This window comes from Aulostomus chinensis, chromosome 23 (assembly GCF_037954235.1).
Source record: "Aulostomus chinensis isolate RoL2024-O1b breed Wild chromosome 23, RoL_Achi_v1.0, whole genome shotgun sequence".
Classification (NCBI taxonomy): Eukaryota; Metazoa; Chordata; class Actinopteri; order Syngnathiformes; family Aulostomidae; genus Aulostomus; species Aulostomus chinensis.
Genome location: NC_141342.1, coordinates 2,495,898 through 2,514,498, shown reverse-complemented (window position 1 = coordinate 2,514,498; position 18,601 = coordinate 2,495,898). Strand labels below are relative to the sequence as shown.

The following is an 18,601-nucleotide window of genomic DNA, read 5'->3' as shown; positions in this document are numbered from 1 at the left end:
TAGATATATCTATAATCATATATAAATGTGTTTCTTCTTACTGGTAATACAATAAATACAACATTAGTAAATGGCTACAACTGACTCTTCGACCATGCCTGACAGCATGTTATTAGTACAACGTTTAAATATAGAAGGATGTCACTAAAGTAGAGATCCATATAAATAGAAAGGATTAAAGAGACTCTTAATAAAACTTTCTCCCTTTTTTTCAACTTCATTTAGGGCTTTTTTTTTGCCCCCCCCCCCCCCCCATGTGATCTCGTCGTCCCTCCTTCAAAGCAGACAGTTCCCATGTTTCTAATTTGTCTGCTCCTTCGGACTGCCTGATCCACCCGCCCCCACCCAACATGATGTACAAAAGCAGTTCACTACACAGCACAGCCACCTCAACCACAACACCACAATGACATGTTTGGTAGTGATGCCTGGGGGAGAGGGGGGGCTGCAGCGCCTCCAGCAGACATGACCCACTCACTCACCCTTCACTGCTCTCTGAAGCTGTGCGCAAGAGTCATTCCGTCCATTTCCTATTTCTCTGCGTACACACCAATGTAGGGACACTAATTCATTGAGATGCTTCTATTTTCTATTCTACAACATGAAAAGACTGGCCACTACAGCGGTGCAGCTCATCAGTGGAAGACACAGGCTCAGAAAGCCCTTCATTATCTGAAGTCTACCTCATCTATCCATCATAGAAGGACATGTCTGCTGGACCAGCTATTGCCACCTCTCTCTCTCTACACACACACCTGCTCACACACACACCCATCAGGATCTCACCTTTCCCAACACTCCTGCTTCCCGAAGCAGAGAGTTTTGGGGATGATGGGTGGAGTGCGGTGGGAGACAATCAGAAGATGGGGGAGAAACTGGCATTTCTTCACTTCACCCCCTCTTCTAAATTGCAAAGACACATTTCTTTCTTTTTTTTTTTTTAAACATACCTATTATGTTACACACATATAATATATAATACGTACATTAGTCTTTTTGTAAATCATAAACATAAAAAATTTTACAAAAATAAAATGTTTTATGGTGACCAGTCTAATTGGTCTCTTCCACTCAGCAAGGCTTGTTTTTCAGGGGGTGGAGCCAGCAGGCTCCCCTCCCTGTCGACTACAGACTCAATGGTTCAGGCCCAGGCCTCCAAGCAGGCCCAGAAACATCCTCCGTCCATCCTCAGATCCCATTCCGTCTTGATAGAAGGGCTCCTTTTACAAATCTGCTCTTTTTGTTTTAGTTGATCTTTTTTAATGTCCTTCTGCTTCCGCGTTGTTCTTCTCATTTTTTTGCTGATGTCCATCTGTACTCATCCCTTTAGACTTTTATTTACTAAAAAAAGAGAGAACAAGCAATCAGTGTAAATTAGACATTCATCCACATTGGGGAAATTACTCTGAGTATGTGTAAAATACGTTCATTTCTTCTTCACAGTAGAAAAGAAAAAGCAGAGAAAAATCAGAGGGTTACATCAACACAGCTGCATCATCATTACGAAGAATCAGTGTTCACCAAACAAATAGGCCTCAATTACTGTGAGATACACATTAATGTTTGTGGAAAATCACAAAGCACAAATAAAATCAGGAACAAAGTTTACAGCTTTGATCACTGTGGTTTTATATCAGCTTCAACAGACAGCAGAGAGACAATCTTCAGCCTGAGTCCTTTGGTTTGTCAAAAATCTCTGTTTTCCACTTCATGGTCAGGCATCTAAACTAGATGTAATAAATGACATTATTAATGATTTGCATATTTACTGATATTGTAATAATTTCTACTTCATAAACCAGGTTATGATTAGAATGCCTGAAACAATGGTAGAAGTGGAAGGAAATAATTCCTTTTTCACAAGGGTTGCTTTCTGAACGGTTCTGACAAAAATATCATCGCTGACGCTAAAGAGGGGAAGAGGTCCTGAAGTTAATCTAGTTTTCTTGCTTGTCAAACTTACTGTAAACTCATATGTGTAATTTTAAAAGGGACACAGCAGTTTTTGGGGGGAATTTACTTGTCGTCCATCATTTTTGGTGCCAGACAAGCAGATAGATCCACTTCCCTATTCCTCCCCCTGTGCATTATGCTGGCAGTGCACGCTAGTGGGGGGGCAGTAGAGACAGCAGTCTCAGATGTCAATCAAATAGTAATCCACAAGCAGTCAAATGTTTCTCCAAAATGACCTTTACCTGTGTGAACAGCACAAGGGCTGTGTTGGGTAAGAAAAGGACTGCCTTAAAACACACATCCTAGAAAAATCCAAACTACTTGACATAATCCAGCTTCATCCAAAATCAGTATTTGTCAAACAACAAGGAAGATGTAAAGATATCTCTCTAGAGACCAGTTTTGTTCTCCTGCCACCTGTTCCATGATGATGGATCCCTCTATAAATGCGACTCTCATCTCAGTGCCTGGACCTAAGGACACGCGGCTTTCTTAAACCTGCGGATGAGGGTCGATTGATCCAATTCCTGTTTGGAGTCTGAGAAGAGTTCTGGTTTTTTCTTTGTGCGTCATGACAAATGAAGTCCTTGCACTGGAGAGCAGCGCAAACCAACACAACAGCAGAAAGCCACTTGGAGGTCGGTGGTGGTGTGTCTGTGGGAACTTTTTGCTCCAGCTGGTTTGAAAACTCATCACTGACTGATGTTAGAGCTCCGCTGATTGAATGCAGATGGGCTGAATTCGTAGTCAAGATGACACACAGTCACACACGCTACTAACAATGCTTCTAATGCCTCAGTGTGTGTGCTGCTCTGGTCGCTTGTTGTGACAAATCCTGATGTTCACTGAGGATTTTTGGTCACGCCAATGCTGGCCAGTGCCGATAACCATCATGTCGACAGCAGGGAAACAAGGCAGATTAAACCTGTTTCCACAGCACACAAAAGCCAAATGTCTGCATTTTTTTTGGCCAGTAGGAATGAGACACAAATTATACACTGCAAGTCTTTCCTTTACAGGACAATCCTTATTGTCGCCACAACAGAGATGAGCAGCAGAGTCACGATCAGGTAAACCAGGAAGAAAGAAGAGGACGAGTGAAGGAGAGGGAGAGAGGCTGCCTTTGTCCTGGGAGACTCCGTCTTGACAGAACCTCTTTAATTCTGGGAGATGAGTTGTTGAGACGGAAGAAATAGACGTGTGTGTGTGTGTGTGTGTGTGTGTGTTTTGGGGGATGTTGGATCTTCAGAGGCAAGAACAGAAGAGGCCGACTGTAAATTCAGCATCACTTTGTAGTTGTCCAGTCTTGCCTCAACGGAGGCAGGCAGAGAGACGGGACCTGAGCAGCCGCACCGCTGTGTCGCCAATCACAGCCAATAACGGCCTCCTCTGGTCTCAGGCTACCACGCTCACACCTTTCCACACTTGTTTTATATCAGGGCTGCCTGCTGCAGAGATGGAGCCTCAGAGGCAGAGAGAACAGCAGGAACAAAGAGGAAGGGTATGTTTGCGAGGGATGGTACTGCTGCTGGGGTTGGGGTACACACAGAGGATGCAGAGCACAGAGCTTAGCCTCAAGTTAAGCTCTGACGACAAAGATTTTAATCACTCTGGGCAAATAACTCCTGCTGAAGTAAATTAGAATAGAGATTCAGCCCCCTGCCTTCCTGTTCTTCACCTGGCTGTTTGTGAGCTGAAAAAGAGCGTGACATTTGAAACTACTTCATCACCGCCAAGTTCTCAGGAAAAAAAAGACGAAGAACTGTGAGGCTGGTTCATCACTCTGAGCCTGATCACTGTGTGTGCGTGTGTGTGTGTGTGTGTGTGTGTGTATCCTTGAGAGTAGCAGACAAGCATGAACCTGACAGGCGTCTCTTTAAAGAAAAAGTATATTGAGTTTTCAGGATCAACAGTTAAACATTTTATACATATATATATATATATATATATATATATATATATATACACACACACTGTATATACTGTATATACTGTATATATATATATATATATATATATATATATATATATATATATGTATATATGTTTGCTTAATCAGGACAATTCGTCATACCCAGAGTGGGAATATGTTAGAAAAAACAAACAAAAAACCCAACAAAACAAAGAGAAACAAAACAAAACAAAAGATTTTGTAAAATTCTCAGAATAAACCACATATCAAATAATCACCCACATAAATAGATCATGTACAAAGAAACAATTAAAAAAATGTCACACAAATCATTCATATTTTACAACAAGAACGCAGATTTCTTTTTATTCAAACTTCTAAAAACCCATGTCCTAAAAACCCATATGTTAAAAAAAAAAAAAAAAAGGAGAGCACAAATTTGAAAAACTGTCAAAAACCTTAAAAAAAGTATACAGTGAACAAGCGGTGAAAGCACTCTGGAGATTGCTGATGCGGTTCAGCTGCACCTTGTGTTGGAAAATTGCAATGATAAGTCATCCTATGGCTTTATGAAAAATATGTGGCCTTTAAATTGGCTCCCTGCGGATTGTGTGATAGTAGAAGCTGTTCTATTCATAAGTCTGTTAAATCCCACGGAGGCTTCCTGCAAGACAAACTCACTCAGGAGGGACGAGAGGTGGAGCACAGAAATGCAACCGACACTCAGCACACACATTTAAATCTGAGGAGATCATTTAAAACAACAGGTAAAAGCCTGAAAATGAGTGAATGAATAAATTGAACTCTTTTTTTAATATAAGATAAAAGGAAGAAGCACAGCAGTGAGACATAGGTACTTGGTTTTGGACGAATGATCCTTCTTCAGGAAGCCTGCAGCGTCCCCTCTACAAAGCAGGAACCGTTACGTGTTCTTAGCCTGCGTGAAGGTGATTATGTCGTATATGAAAATACCTCGACAAGACAAATAAACCTTACACACCTTTTTTAGTCTTTCAGGTAGTTATTAGTAGTTAAATTCTTAAATGACTGAAAAAATGAGTACGAAATAATAAACTCAAATCCTTTATTTCTATTAAATATCTTTTAGTTTATATCAAATAATAACAATAAACAACACTGAATATCAACAAAATCATACTATATCTATCTATCTATCTATATATATAATTTCAGTTTGTGTATTAATTTTGTTCTACATTTTATGACTGCAAATATAGCCAAAGAAAGTATATCAGTGAAACAACCACCTCAGACAAATTGGTATGATTTTCTGCTGTCATTACTTTGCCATTGTATGATTTTTATTGCTTTTGTGTATTTTTCTGAATCTGAAGGCAGTGCAAAAAGTAATTTATATAATGAAGCAGAAACAGGAAAGAAAGGCCACATTCTGTCTTTGGAGTGTCTGTCAGATTGCAGTGTTTTGTTGCAAATTTAATTAATTCCTGCAAAATGCACTGTTTGATGTTTGATACCCTGGCTGTGTTGTACTGACAACTCTAGCAGGATGATATCAGACCACCCTACATCAGGGATAGGGACGAGTCAAATAAGGTCTTGTTCAGTTTGCAGGCATATCTCTTTTGTGTCATGCATCTTTTTTTTTTAATATTTGTCTTTGTTTGTATTCCGCAAGCAGTCAAATGTCAATGAAGCAGGTTGTGAGTTACACTAAAGACACTTTGAAATCTTATTTGAGCGTCCAGACAGTCGAAGTCTGATTCATATCAGATTTTAACACACTTGTGGTTTGGGATAGATTTGCTTAAATCAGATTCCATCTAGTTTTGGGCTGTTTAGATCGTCCAAATTCAACATTCACGGAATCCAGATACACCAAAATTCTGATTTGGCAGGCTGAACAAGACTTTATTGCGGAGCTTCATCAGTTTTAATGTGTCCACTGACTTTCAAATTTCGAACCAGGTCTTTTCACCCAACATACAGTGTCCTGAGCTGTTGACACGCAAGGTATTTGTCCCTTTTTACAGCAGATTTCTTATTCGTTTAAAAATCGTATAAATCCACTTCCATAAGATGTTGCTAATGTTTTGAACAGAGCCTGAGCTCCTTGAATATATCAGGTTATGACGTGATTATCATTGAGTTGTGGTACAATGAAGCCAAAGAATATATACATATATTTAAATATTTAAGATAAATTTTGTCTCAGGACAAGTCGGATAAGGAAATGTTCATAAAAGTGACTGCTTTTCTTGTCACTGGAAGGTTCAATGAGTTGTATTTGAAATGTGTGGCTCGGTCTGGATGATGATGCAATACAGGAAGTAGCTGTTTAGAGTTGGGGGGGGCACAGGTGGAAGGTTGAGTGGAAAGCTTGTGGTCATGAGGAGTTATTGACAGAGAAAAAAAGGGGGGGGGGAAGTGGTTTGCAGCTAGCTGGTAGTTTTTCGGGGCATCACACCTCAATGTTAATGGATGGGCTGATTTAGACAAGGAGGACCACTGTTCATCCAATTTCGAATAAAACCAAGAAACAGCTGTTTAAACTTGTGCTCTCCATTTTCTCTGTTGGAACAAACTCAAACAGCCAAACTAAGCATAATGGCTGCAGATAAAAAGAAAACCCCTATTATTTGGGAAACATTGCTACAGACTGAAGTAGAATTACAGTTTACTAAAACGTACCACAGTAATGTGACCATATAGACACAGAGACATAGAATTGAAACTAAATCTACACAGCCATAAAGCCTTTTCTTATTATATAAAACGTGGCTATTTTCTAGAACTATACAAAAAGAAGAACATCTTACTTTGATTCTTTTAATATATATTTTCTTCTTCAGTAGGAGAATCTAATGTTAATATTACTCTAAACAGCAGATTAATAAATACTATGCTATTAGACTTCTTTCTATGATACACAAGAACCTTAAGACAAAACATACTTTAAAAAATCTTAAAGTGCATGGAAGGAAAAGTGACGGAGAAAAGAAACCATTTGGTGTGTATTTACATGAATGGTTATAAAAACAGTTGATATCCCATCATCGCTGAAAGCACACAGGACCGGATGAGAAGTATGATATTGAAGTAAGTGTGTGTACTTGTACGAACTTCATGAAAATGTGTTACCACACATCGCATCATGCTGGCTTTCTCACTGTCAAGATTAACCACCATGCTGGTGGAGGAGTCGGGCTGCTGGACTTCTATAGTGGGTTTACATAGAAGATCATCAATCCGGATGTCGGTCATCTTGAAAATAGTCAAAGCAAATACGGTGATGCAACAGACGCACCAAGCCTTCGTACTGGCGCCCAAGGTGGGTAATTATGCTGTGTTTTCGAGTTTATGGTTGGCTGTTAGGTGAACCTTTGCTCACACAATTTTATGTCATGCGAAAGAAATAAAAAACGCAGCAACCGTTAGCTCACGCTGATTTTAAAGTGCATTCGTATGCACACATTAGAATTCTTGGCATATCCTCATTCTGCTCTAACAGCTGTGGACAAGCTTGGTGAAAAAGAAGAGGTAGTTTATGATGAAAGGTTGTGAAAATGGTGCCGTAATTGTTGGGTTGTCACAGACCAAGTAGAAGAAGCCAGCTTACGCGGAGCTTCATCACCGATTAACTGCAGATTTTCAGTGTAACGCCGTGGCTCGGCCCTTCTCTCTACATTCTAGCAGCTTCTGAACATATTTCTAAACTTTCCTATTCTTTCCAATCTGCTTCTTTTTTTTTTTTTTTGCATTCAGCAACACACATTTGTGTTGTTTTTGTATCACTGATATCTCCAATATGGCCGTGAATCCAGGTAACTGAAAAAGTAAACTTTTAGAGAAAATATGTCACGAGTGCATGTTCCATTATAAGTGAATTTGTTCCAAATCAATCACAATAATAAAAATTCATGCAACAATAATGGTTAGAGTATAACACAATTTTAAAAAAAAATTCAGTATACAGTATATTTTTAAAATAAAACTCTCGCTGGATTTATTTAGTTGTAATTGTAAAGTAGAATGCAAGTTAAAGTCTAAAATTTGCTGTTTGCTTCTGTATTTTGTTTTTTTTCCAAAATGAACAGTTAGGGAGGGACTTGTTGCAGTTGCCAACAGCATAGCGATCCGCAAGTAAACCAAGAGAAGAAGAAGTAGCCAGCAGCAACTGTGTTAAATCCCCCAGCTCTGGGAGCTCAGCAATCATGACATCGCCCAGTGGGAGCCGTGCCGAACGCTAACGGCTCACAATACTAACACTGAGCCGCTAAGCCTGATGCCTGACGAGGAACGCCATTAGAGTAGATTAGGTAGCTGTTTTGATGTGGTTGACTGAGGCAGCTGAGAGGACCAAGAATGTCAGCTACATAACTAAGCAAGCCAATTGTCTCACAGCGACTAACTACAACAAAGAAAACCATCTGACATTAGGAAACACTCAGCTGGGCTAAGAGGCTGCACTTGTTCCTGATTCAGACATACGAGCTTGAATGCTGGAAGCTGTGGAGCTGCTATGACAAGTAGCAGCCAGCAGTTAGCCAGCACTTCATAAACAAGTGGATTTAAATCTTCGGTAAACTCTGCAAGTCCCTGAGAGTTGAGGCAGAGAAGCGGAAGCGTATCAGAAAGACATATTTTCTCCATAAACTATGAACCAGTTCCACCCAAATAATATATTTGTGTTTCTACATGGTAACCACTGAGGCCCTGCCCCATTAAAGAAGCATGGAAACTTTTTGGGAGGCATAGATTTGACCCATTATTCTTCAGAAAGTTAGCCTCCTTTCAACTGTGCCTGCACTACGGAGCTAAAAGGCACCGCTTTGCCGAGAGATTTGGTGCTTTTGTACAGACGACCGCTCCGCATGTCCATCCGCTGGAAACATTTCTGTTCCTAAGCAGGCACATGTCACAGTTGACTGTTGTTTTGCAAGAAATTGGTTTTGTGACATGTCACATTTTCAGCTCGTTTATATGTGTTACCAGATGCTTTGTGTCTGCTCTTGAATATGACAACCATTTTTTCCTCTGTGATTGCTCATAAAGCGCACAGCTGCTGTCATTCACCTGGATTTTCTGTCTCTCAATGATCATAAAATAATGCTTTTATTCGCAGGGTAACAGCTTGGTAGTAACTGCTGGTTAGGATAGTATTTATGAATCCTGATCATACTGCACAATGTCATCTGACACCAGACATGGAAAAAATAAATAAAGGAGAAGAACTATACCATCAACTTGGTCGAATTCAAACACAGTCTTCTTCACTAAAGAGGAGGAGGAGGAGACTGGAGCCTTACACTGCAACGTGTGCTCTGATACAGTTTGTACCTGTGGACATTTGTAGTTCATCAAAGCATCATCTGCAAATAACATCTCTGAATGCAGCGTATGAAGGATTTACTTGAAATAAACTTTCGTGTGTGTTCATGACAATTAGGGAGTGTTACGTCAAATAGTCAAATGATCTTACACTCGACCACGGAGAATGGTTAAATGGAAGGCTTGGAATTTTTTAAAATATTAATAGTAATACTACTATTACTATTACTATTATTGACAATGAAAAAGTATTATCAATCTGTCTAGTTAATGTTGATAGATGCTTAACAGTTTACTCCAAGAGCTGTGTGGAAGCCCAGGGCCTTGATAAATCTCTTTCTGTAAAGGCCTTTTAGAAGGTGATCATGATAGCTTGTGAAGAGCAGCTGTACAATAACTGTTGAAAACAAATTGTTAACAGATGGTTTACAAAGTGAATGCTGATTATTGGTGATGTTCCTCGAGAATATAAGAAGAACCAGCCACATGTTTAATGTGAAGCTACTAATGCCCCACGGCCAGGGGTTCATTTGAGCCGGATCCTGACGGAACAAGAATTTTGGCCTCCCTGTGTTTGATACTTATTTGGGCAGATCCGGTACCTCGGTACTTATTTGGGCAGATCCGGTACCTCTTGTATTAAAACAAAACATGAAAACGTTGTAAAAATGTCTAAAATACAACAATAATGTGCATAGATAAATGTACAGACCAAATCCTTAGAATTTCATGTTGTTTATTAAGATTCAACGTCATTTGAAAGAGTCGGAGATCTGTTGACGCGCTGATGCCAACAAGCCACGCCCCTGACACAAACAGATAACCTTTCGAAATTCGCCGCCTCTGAGGAGCAAGCAGAGGGGAAATAAACAGTTACTATTTCAACGCCAACATGTCAAAAAGACAGTTACATTTGCTGTTTTTTCAAAAAGAAGGAAGAGTCGCATGACGCTTAAAACGAGTCAGAAAAGCCTCCACAAGTGGCGACGAGGGCAGCTGCAGCGGTCATGGTGACGATCAAAATCGGCTGCAGCAGGAGGCTAGCGCCGCCACAGCTAGCCTGGTTCACCTCTAGCTAGCCAAGCCGGGGCAGGAGGCTAGCGCCGCCACAGCTAGCCTGGTTCACCTCTAGCTAGCCAAGCCGGGGCAGGAGGCTAGCGTCCCCACAGCGAGCCTGGTTCACCTCTAGCTAGCCAAGCCGGGTCTAACGTGATGTGGGGTGTCTTGGACAACTAAATGGTGAGCATACCGTCTAATAATAGTCTGTAAATACCGTAATAATAATAGTGGAAGATTTGTGTGATTTATTGTGAGCTCTTTTTTGTTTGTTTTACAAGTTCAACCTGTTGAGAAACGAATTGCTGACTGTAGAAGTCCCACCTGTGGTGATGTGGGCACTCACCTGTGCTGCGCTGAGGAGGCTAAATAACTGTGAATTATCGTCATAACATTGATACCATGGATATTATTTGAAATGGAGGCTTGTAAGTCCCACATCATGGCAAGTGGGCATTTGTATGTTGTTTTCTGTGTACGTTCTGGGACCTGTGCCCCTCTCTCACCCCTGAGCTGTCCTATGTACTTCGCGTTCCGGTACCTTATGACTTACAAATTAAGCACTGCCCACGGCCACCGACTCCAACCAAAAGCAAAACTGTCCAAGAATGTCAGTGTTTGTTTTTAGCTCAAATCCAAGTGTTTGTGGATTACTGCTAAGAAAGATGTGGATTATACTGCAGTACCTGTATTTGAGAAATGGTTCATGGATGATTTCAGGCTGTTTTGCTTTTTATTTTTTTGCTGTAGCTGTTGTTAGTTGTCAGTGGCTAATAATACGTGGCTGGCTCTTTCTGCATTCTCAGTAATGCAGGAGGGGATAAAAAAGCGAGCTCAGGATACCTATTTTTGAGTACTTGGAAGGTGAATAAAAGTTTTGTAAAGTATCACTTTAATGGAACATTTGAATGCAATATGTGATATTACTTCTCTATTTTGCAGGAATGTCCCAGAACCACTGGAGCTGTTGGGGTTAAGGGTACACGCCACTTACTACATACCCCGTCAGCCAAATTATTAAAACCACTGACCAGTTTCCTGTTGAGTACAATGCAAACTTCCCCCATGAGAACTATAAGGCCACCTTAATTCATATGAAAAGGCAGGGCAAAATATTACATACCACTCTGAAAACCCAGTTTAGTTCAACAGCACCACCAAGATAGTAGACCAATTTGTTCCCTCAAACATGTTCAATAAAAACTGAACATTAGAATTCACATGAGTGGGGAATCTATAATTGGACTTTTTATTACACTCAATCGGGAACCTGTCCACGGTTTTAATGTTTTATCAGTGGATAAAACAGTGATGAGAAACAATAAACTATTAATGGTTTATTCATGTAATAAGAATATGATTTTATCTTCTCCGATGATAAAATCCATAATTTAAAACATTTATAATATAAATTAACAAAAAAAACCTAAAAAAATATGAATGGGGGGGCTACTCCAGCTGACAGTTGGCGAGAGGTGGGGTTCGCCCTGGAGCTGTCAGGAGCAATTAGGGGTTCAGTATCTTGAGGATCCAACCAGCGACCCTTTGGTCGCGAGTCGGCCACTCTACCTCTGAGCCATGCCGCCCCTGTGAGGCAAAATGATTCGTGGAACATTTTGGTTCAGTGTCTTTCGAGGCCACGCTCGTTAGGGGAAGGCCTTATTTGTTCATGTAAAGAAGAAGATGGCGACGTGTTGGAGCTTTGGTCAAGCCATATTGACTGTAACAATGCACTGATCCCCTTTGGAAACAGCGAGAGAGCGAGAGCAAAGAAAGCCAGGCGACAGACACAACAGTGACAGCACCAGACCAGCGACTGTGAATTTGTGTGTTTGTGTGAGTCTAGTCAGTCTGGTATATCTTCAAATGAGATCAGTGCTTATTGACTGAACTCTCTTATCTCTAATCTGTGGCGTAAATTGCCTCGGTTACTGCTTCTCTTCACACTCCCTTTCTTCCTGCACTACTGACTCCCCTCTCTTTACGATCCCATCGCACACAGCAGGCACTGATGCTATTTACTGGTGAGAGAGATGTGTGTTTTTGTGTATATGGTACTGGGAGAGAGGGAAAGTGGGGGACTGAATGCTTGGGTGCATTAGGGAGTGTTGTCTGCATTGCTTTTAGCACGTCTCCTAAAGCTGTGCGGCATGTGTGTGCACTGAGGAAGGCCATTAATTTGCCAATATATCTGGCTAATACCAACCATTAAGTAAAAAGGGGATGATAATGATCGTCAACTGCCATTTCAAAACTAACGCTGTCATCTCTGTACGTTAATGTTGACTGTTTTGATGTATGATTTGTAGCTACAAACAGCAAAATTACCAGTTCCCTGACTGAGGTACGCTATATGTTTGCAGCAATATCATTTCTGTAGGTCTTTATTAATTCTCAGGAAGATGAATGGACAGAAATGTATTCACAGTGGTCACCCTGAATCTGGTCATCCAACAAAATGAGCATAAAGCTTTGACATTTGCAACGGGATGTCATCCAGAGAATATTTATGAATGTTATTTTGTTGAGAGAAATGCAAAAGTTGTCTCAGAGCACTAAAATCAACTCCTATGTATTAATGTGTAGCACTTGGTCTGCTTATTTCCAGTCAAAGGAATGTTTGTGTTTGTCCGCCCCTCCTCAAACATTTTCCTCAGGAAAAAGAGAAGAGGTAAATTATTGTTGTGTAAATACTACTTATTATTTTGGGAACCTTCAAGGATATAATTGGTGTTTTAACTTTAAATCTGAGTTTCTTTTACCGTGATAAAATGAACTTCAGGGCGAGTCGCCCTGGGACTGTAGGAGAATTGCTGTGTGTCACTGCAGGGACTGCTAACCGCTCGCGCAGAGTTCTCTTTAGTTCTCTTAGATGGACCTGCATGAGCTCTTATCTCAGTAAGAGGGTTCTGTCTTACAAACTGGTAAGAACAGAAAATAGAATAATAAAAATCATGCCCGTGTTCGAGTCCTTCATTTTCCCACATCCTTATGGACGACAGGTTTGTACTCAGTGGGGACCATTTATGCTGAATTTCCAGTTGCACTGCAGCAATTGACTTGTTTTTCCATGTTCTGTTACCACAACATGACATCAGTGACGCTTTCACCGCATGTCTTCAAACAGATTTTTATCAAACTTTCAATTTGTTTTCATCACGCAAAGCCTGCAATGCGTGGAATGCCTCTCCTTCCATCAAAATGCATATTTTCATTGACTTTGTATGTAAAACGTCAGCTCAATCATGTGTACAACCCTTAAAACTTCAACCCAATGCATGTAGTACTGTACTATCATACAGGGACCAGCAAGAGCATCACAGTTCTAGGATCCGAGTCACTCCCTGTCAATCAGCTGAACAGAATAAACTTGAAGTACCTGCAACTCAAGTGCAATTCTGTGGCAACTGATCAGAATTTTGAAGTGCTCTGCTAGAGGGGATGACTAGAGGACCAACGTGATCATGGCACAACATCAATTAGTGATGATTTCTCTCTCCCAGTGCATCTTATACACATACACAAGCAGTTGCTTTTGCTGTCTTCTTCTCCTACAAATGCCAGACTTTGTAGTTAGAGACAGGTTGTTTTTAGTTTCCGCATGCAACAGGTTTTTTGTTTCCTGTAAACTGAGACAGATTCCCAAATTATTTCAGTTTTTAGGATTCTGTCTTTTCCAAGAATAATCGTGATATGGTTCCTTTGGTTGCATGACTCGGGAGGTAGCATGGCCATCAAGTAAATGAAATGTCACTGTTGGATCCCCGTTTCTTATGGCGACTTTGTCAAAGTGTCCTTGAGCAAGACACCGAACCCCGAATTGCTCCTGATGAACCTCCGCCATCAGTGTGTTAAAGTATGAATGAATGAGGCAACACTGTAAAGCACATTAAGGGCCATATAAACACAAAAAAACGTGATTCCATGTGACTTACATGGTTGATGCTGTAAAACTGGAGGTTTTGGTGGAGCTGCAGGATAGCTGCTGTTTTCCCTGACTTCAATAAAACTGGCCAATAAGAGCTTTATTAGTGAGATTGAGGATATTTACCTCAACCTTAACTAGCTTGCTATACAGCCATGATAAAGTTGTGGTTGAATGTTATTTACTTTTAGAATTTTAAGCAGTCCCATTTGAAGAGTTCAATGGCAAAAACACTAAAAATTAATACAAATCTAAATAAATGAAATAAATCATGGAATATATTGTATCTTTCTTCAAAGATTTGATTTATTTAATGTATTTTGAGTAAATCATCAGTTCTAAAGATGTAGTATATGTGAGTTTGCTAAATATGCACCATCATTTCATCTTGTATTAGTCCAACTGGACGGTAGCATAAATGTGCAGCAGCTGGAGGACAGAGGAAATTCTTTGCAATCTCATTCTGTCACTCGCTACTGAAAGCTTGCAACCAAAGGTGAGTGTTGGAGCATAAATCGACTGGTAGGCTCCCCCCTTTGTCTCATGCTAGGGAAGGTAGCCTTTTATTGATTCTTATTATATGAATATGAGGACCAAGCCAGTTAGCAAACTTACAAACAGTACCTTTAAGAACAGCTTTGACTTCCTTCCGCTAATGAACTCCTGGTGTTTTTGGATCAGTGTGGGAATACACTGAATATACCAAACCCCGTCTACACAGCGACCGACTGGTTACGGTAAAATAAATAAATACATAAATAAAAAATGGGACTATAAAATAGAACAAAAATTCATCAAGTGAACACAAGCACTTCAAATGCTAATGTTGCTATTTATCTGTTGATTGAAGCCACAGCTATTTAAACCTCTGATATGTGGGGGCTGTCATCACCAGCAGCGTCTGATCTGTTTGATGCCCCCCAGTGGCCAAGCTGGTTAATGCCATGTTAACATGATGTTTGTAAATAATAAAGCACAAATAAGATGGTCACTCACTCCCACTTGTACATGAAGAGGTCAAAAAATATTGGTCAGTATTTCTCTTAATATATGTGTAGCAAATGTGGGATTATTGCTCAGTATGTGCAGGACGTAAGGAGACATGAAGCAGTGAGGAACGTGAGGAAATAATGTGGTTTTCTTCTTTAAAGCAATTCAGCAGTAATGGGATATCTCCTGCCTCTGGCACTACGCCAACAATCAATTGGCTCTAACACACTGCTGCCCATTTTGCAATGGCTGCCATAGCTCTTTCTCCACACCCTGCTATACATCACTTCCTCCTGCATTCACATTCAGTAATAGATCATGCTGGTCCTCTCACTGCCCGCGTTTCATTATGCATCACTTCCTGGTAGGCATTTTGTTGCAGTTTCACCTTCTTTGGGCTTGAACACTTCTGAGAGTCCCATTAAGTCAGACGGAAACTCAGCTCCGGTTATTGGCTCACTTAAAATAGAGCCAGTTCTCTCAGGGTGAAATCATTTACTTAATAAATCCAATTTGAAATTTGTTGCTCAAACTGGAATTTGCTGAAGATTACTGCACTTAATGTATATGAGGGAAATGACTAATTGAAACAATAAAGGGAAGGGGAAATTAGGTGGAATTAAAACTAGCGTACAAGGCCACCCCAACGGAGCTGAGTTACAGTCCAACAACTCAGAGAGGAAAAGAGAGAAAGACAGAATAAAAACTTTCTTCCCCTACATTGACTGTATAGCCTTTTTTTCCCCCAGACATTTCAATGCTAATACATTCAACTCAACGCAGTGTGACAAAACTGTCCAAAAATAAATACAATACATCCATAATTAACAATGTTGGCAAAGGGAAAACAACTTGAGAATGATTCTTGCGTTTCAAGGTTACATTTGCCACCTGGAAGCATTTAGTTTTTTTTTACTTTTCCATGAAGAGGGAGGAGATTTAGTGATTTCATTGTGTTGTTGCTCTTTTTGTTTGTTTGTTTGTTTTGCTGAGGAAGGAAAAGGGGGCGTGCCTCCCTCGTTTCTAGTAGGGAGTGAAGCGACTGCACCCTCCTCTGTAAAGGCTAGCCTGCAACATCAAAGATGAAAAAGCTCCAATCAGTATCCAATCTAGTACCTTCATTTGAATTATTAATATAAAAAAGCTTCTCTTTTGTCCAAAGAAACATTCCTCCCTTTTTCAACCCATCTTTTGTGATATAGAGCATGATTTTGTGAATAAGGCAGTTCCCTGTCCTGTATAATTTTTAAAAATTGTTGCTATTTCATATGCCATTTCTTTATATTCTTAACAGCTCCAGTTACCTTTGCTCTTTTTTACTGGAAGTCTGAGCAGAAGAAGTTGAAAGCCAGTAAAAGATAACCATCATACTGTAGCTCTGGCGTCCGATGAGACACCTCAAGCAAAAACTCAACTAAGCTTTAATATCTCTGAAATGAAACAATAATTTTCACAACCAGCAGCCAAATGAGCCTTTATAACCGAGCCCCTCATTGATATAAATATTAATTTTATAATTTTTTTTTTTTTTAATTTGAGCTCAAGCGTTTTGAGCCACAACATGTTTTTGAAAAATCCTGGTTGAAGTGCCTGCACCACTCTATTTAGGTGTCTCATGCTGCTGCGTCTTTGTTTGCCTTCTCAGTTTGACTCCCGACAGGAAGTAAACCACAGCAAAGCTTCTCTAGACAGACTCCGACTGGAGGAATTTACAATGAATATTTTTTTCATCTTACTGAAAAGAATAATGGAAATTAATACAACAAAAAAAACATGTCGAATTGGGGTCAAATAATTTTTTTTTTTTTTAAAAAAGGTGGCACAGTGGTGCAGTGGTCAGCACTGTGGCCTCACAGCAAGAAGGTTCCGGGTTCGAGTCCTGGCTCAGGTGGAGTCTCCATGTTCTCCCTGTGTGGGTTCTCTCTGGTACTCCAGCTTCCTCCACAGTCCAAAGACATCAAGAGGGGACCAGGTTAGTCCAGACTCTAAATTGACTGTAGGTGTGACTGTGAGTGTGAATGGTTGTCTGTCTCTGTGTTGGCCCTGTGATGGACTGGAGACCTGTCCAGGGTGATTTTTTTTACCACTTATCCTGTTAAGAGTCGTGGGGGGGGTGGAGCCTATCCCAGGAGCCTTCAGGCAAGAGGCGGGGTTCACCCTGGACAGGTCACCAGTCCATGGCAGGGCCAACACATAGAGACAGACAACCACTGGCTCTCCCAGCCACGCCTACGGTCAATTTAGAGTCTGGATTAACCTGGTCCCTCTTGATGTCTTTGGACTGTGGAGGAAGCTGGAGTACCAGAGAGAACCCAGCAGGAACAGGGAGAACATGGAGACTCCACACAGAAAGACCCCGTGCCTGAGCCGCGGCTCGAACCTGGAACCTTCTTGCTGTGAGGTGACAGTGCTGACCACTGCATCCCTGTGCTGCCCCTATTACTATTCCATCATTAATTATGTACATATAAAAGTACACACTTAATGTTAAACTGCCTAAAAAGTGATGCAAATATTGCACTGTAAATCTCTCATAGCATTTCATCATATCTAATGTCCAAAAGCATTGAGCCTGTCTTTGTCATGAGTGCAGAGATTCTAAATACAAGTGGTTAAAACCACCCATTATCATGTAGAACTGACTGACCTACCGGCCTACTAACAGTAACAAAACAGGAAAATAGGAAGTCATGCATAACGCCAATAAAAGGGGAGCAATATCTGTATATGGAGGTGGAGGGAGCAGTGGAGGATCGTTAGCTAAGCAGCTGCAGTGCAAGAAATGTTTGGAGGCTACAGAGTGGAGACTAGAGAGTTGAAAAAAAATGTTTTTGACAGTCGCTGCTGATTCAGGATTTGATGCTGTTTTGACAGGATCTGTGGATATATCAGTGAGCACTGTGCAGCTGCAGCAGGAGTGATTTGTGTCACCAATGGTGAATCTTAACTCTTCCTATTTTGGTCAAAAACATTGCTCATTGTGTGCCTTTGGCACACTGTTCTAAACTGCCCATTCATAGGAAGGGGGTGTAGTCATATTCAAGATAACTTAAAGCGTCCAATCCAAGTTTTTTTTACGGCTAAACATAACCAGGATGTGCTTGATTTATATACAACAAGAACAAAAAACAAGAACAAAAATAGTAACTGCTGTTATCGTTGTCTCAAGGGGGAAAGTAGTCTGATGCCTTTCTTGTATTGAGAACATTACGATCCTAATATACTAACGACCCCAAGCTACAACTTGGCGTGCTTTGCTGTGTAAATGATTGTCATTTGTCTTTGAAATGACTGGATTTTTAGCATTGAACATTTTCTTATCTTTTAAAGTTGTGGAACCACAACATCAACAGTCTCATCGCTATTACCTCAATCTGAGGTTTTATTCTTTTGTTTTTTGTTAATTAGGATAATAGTAAGGCTTTATCAAGTTTTTTTTTTTAATAATTGAGATT

At 40.4% G+C, this 18,601-nt stretch overlaps 1 protein-coding gene across 8 annotated transcripts in view; it reads right to left on the bottom strand.

Moving 5' to 3' along the window:
* Positions 1-370: 370 nt before the first annotated feature.
* The window catches only part of rbfox3a (RNA binding fox-1 homolog 3a), a 661,616-nt gene continuing 643,385 nt past the window's right edge, over positions 371-18,601 (bottom strand). For 7 of the 8 annotated variants that reach the window (XM_086195768.1, XM_086195772.1, XM_086195771.1 and 4 more), the window contains one exon: positions 4,026-16,214. In XM_086195768.1, the coding sequence (XP_086051894.1) occupies positions 16,170-16,214 (45 nt within the window). In that variant the 3' untranslated portion in view covers positions 4,026-16,169. Of the gene's footprint in view, positions 1,342-4,025; positions 16,215-18,601 lie in introns of those variants that run through there. The other variant, XM_086195774.1, reaches the window with a different exon arrangement.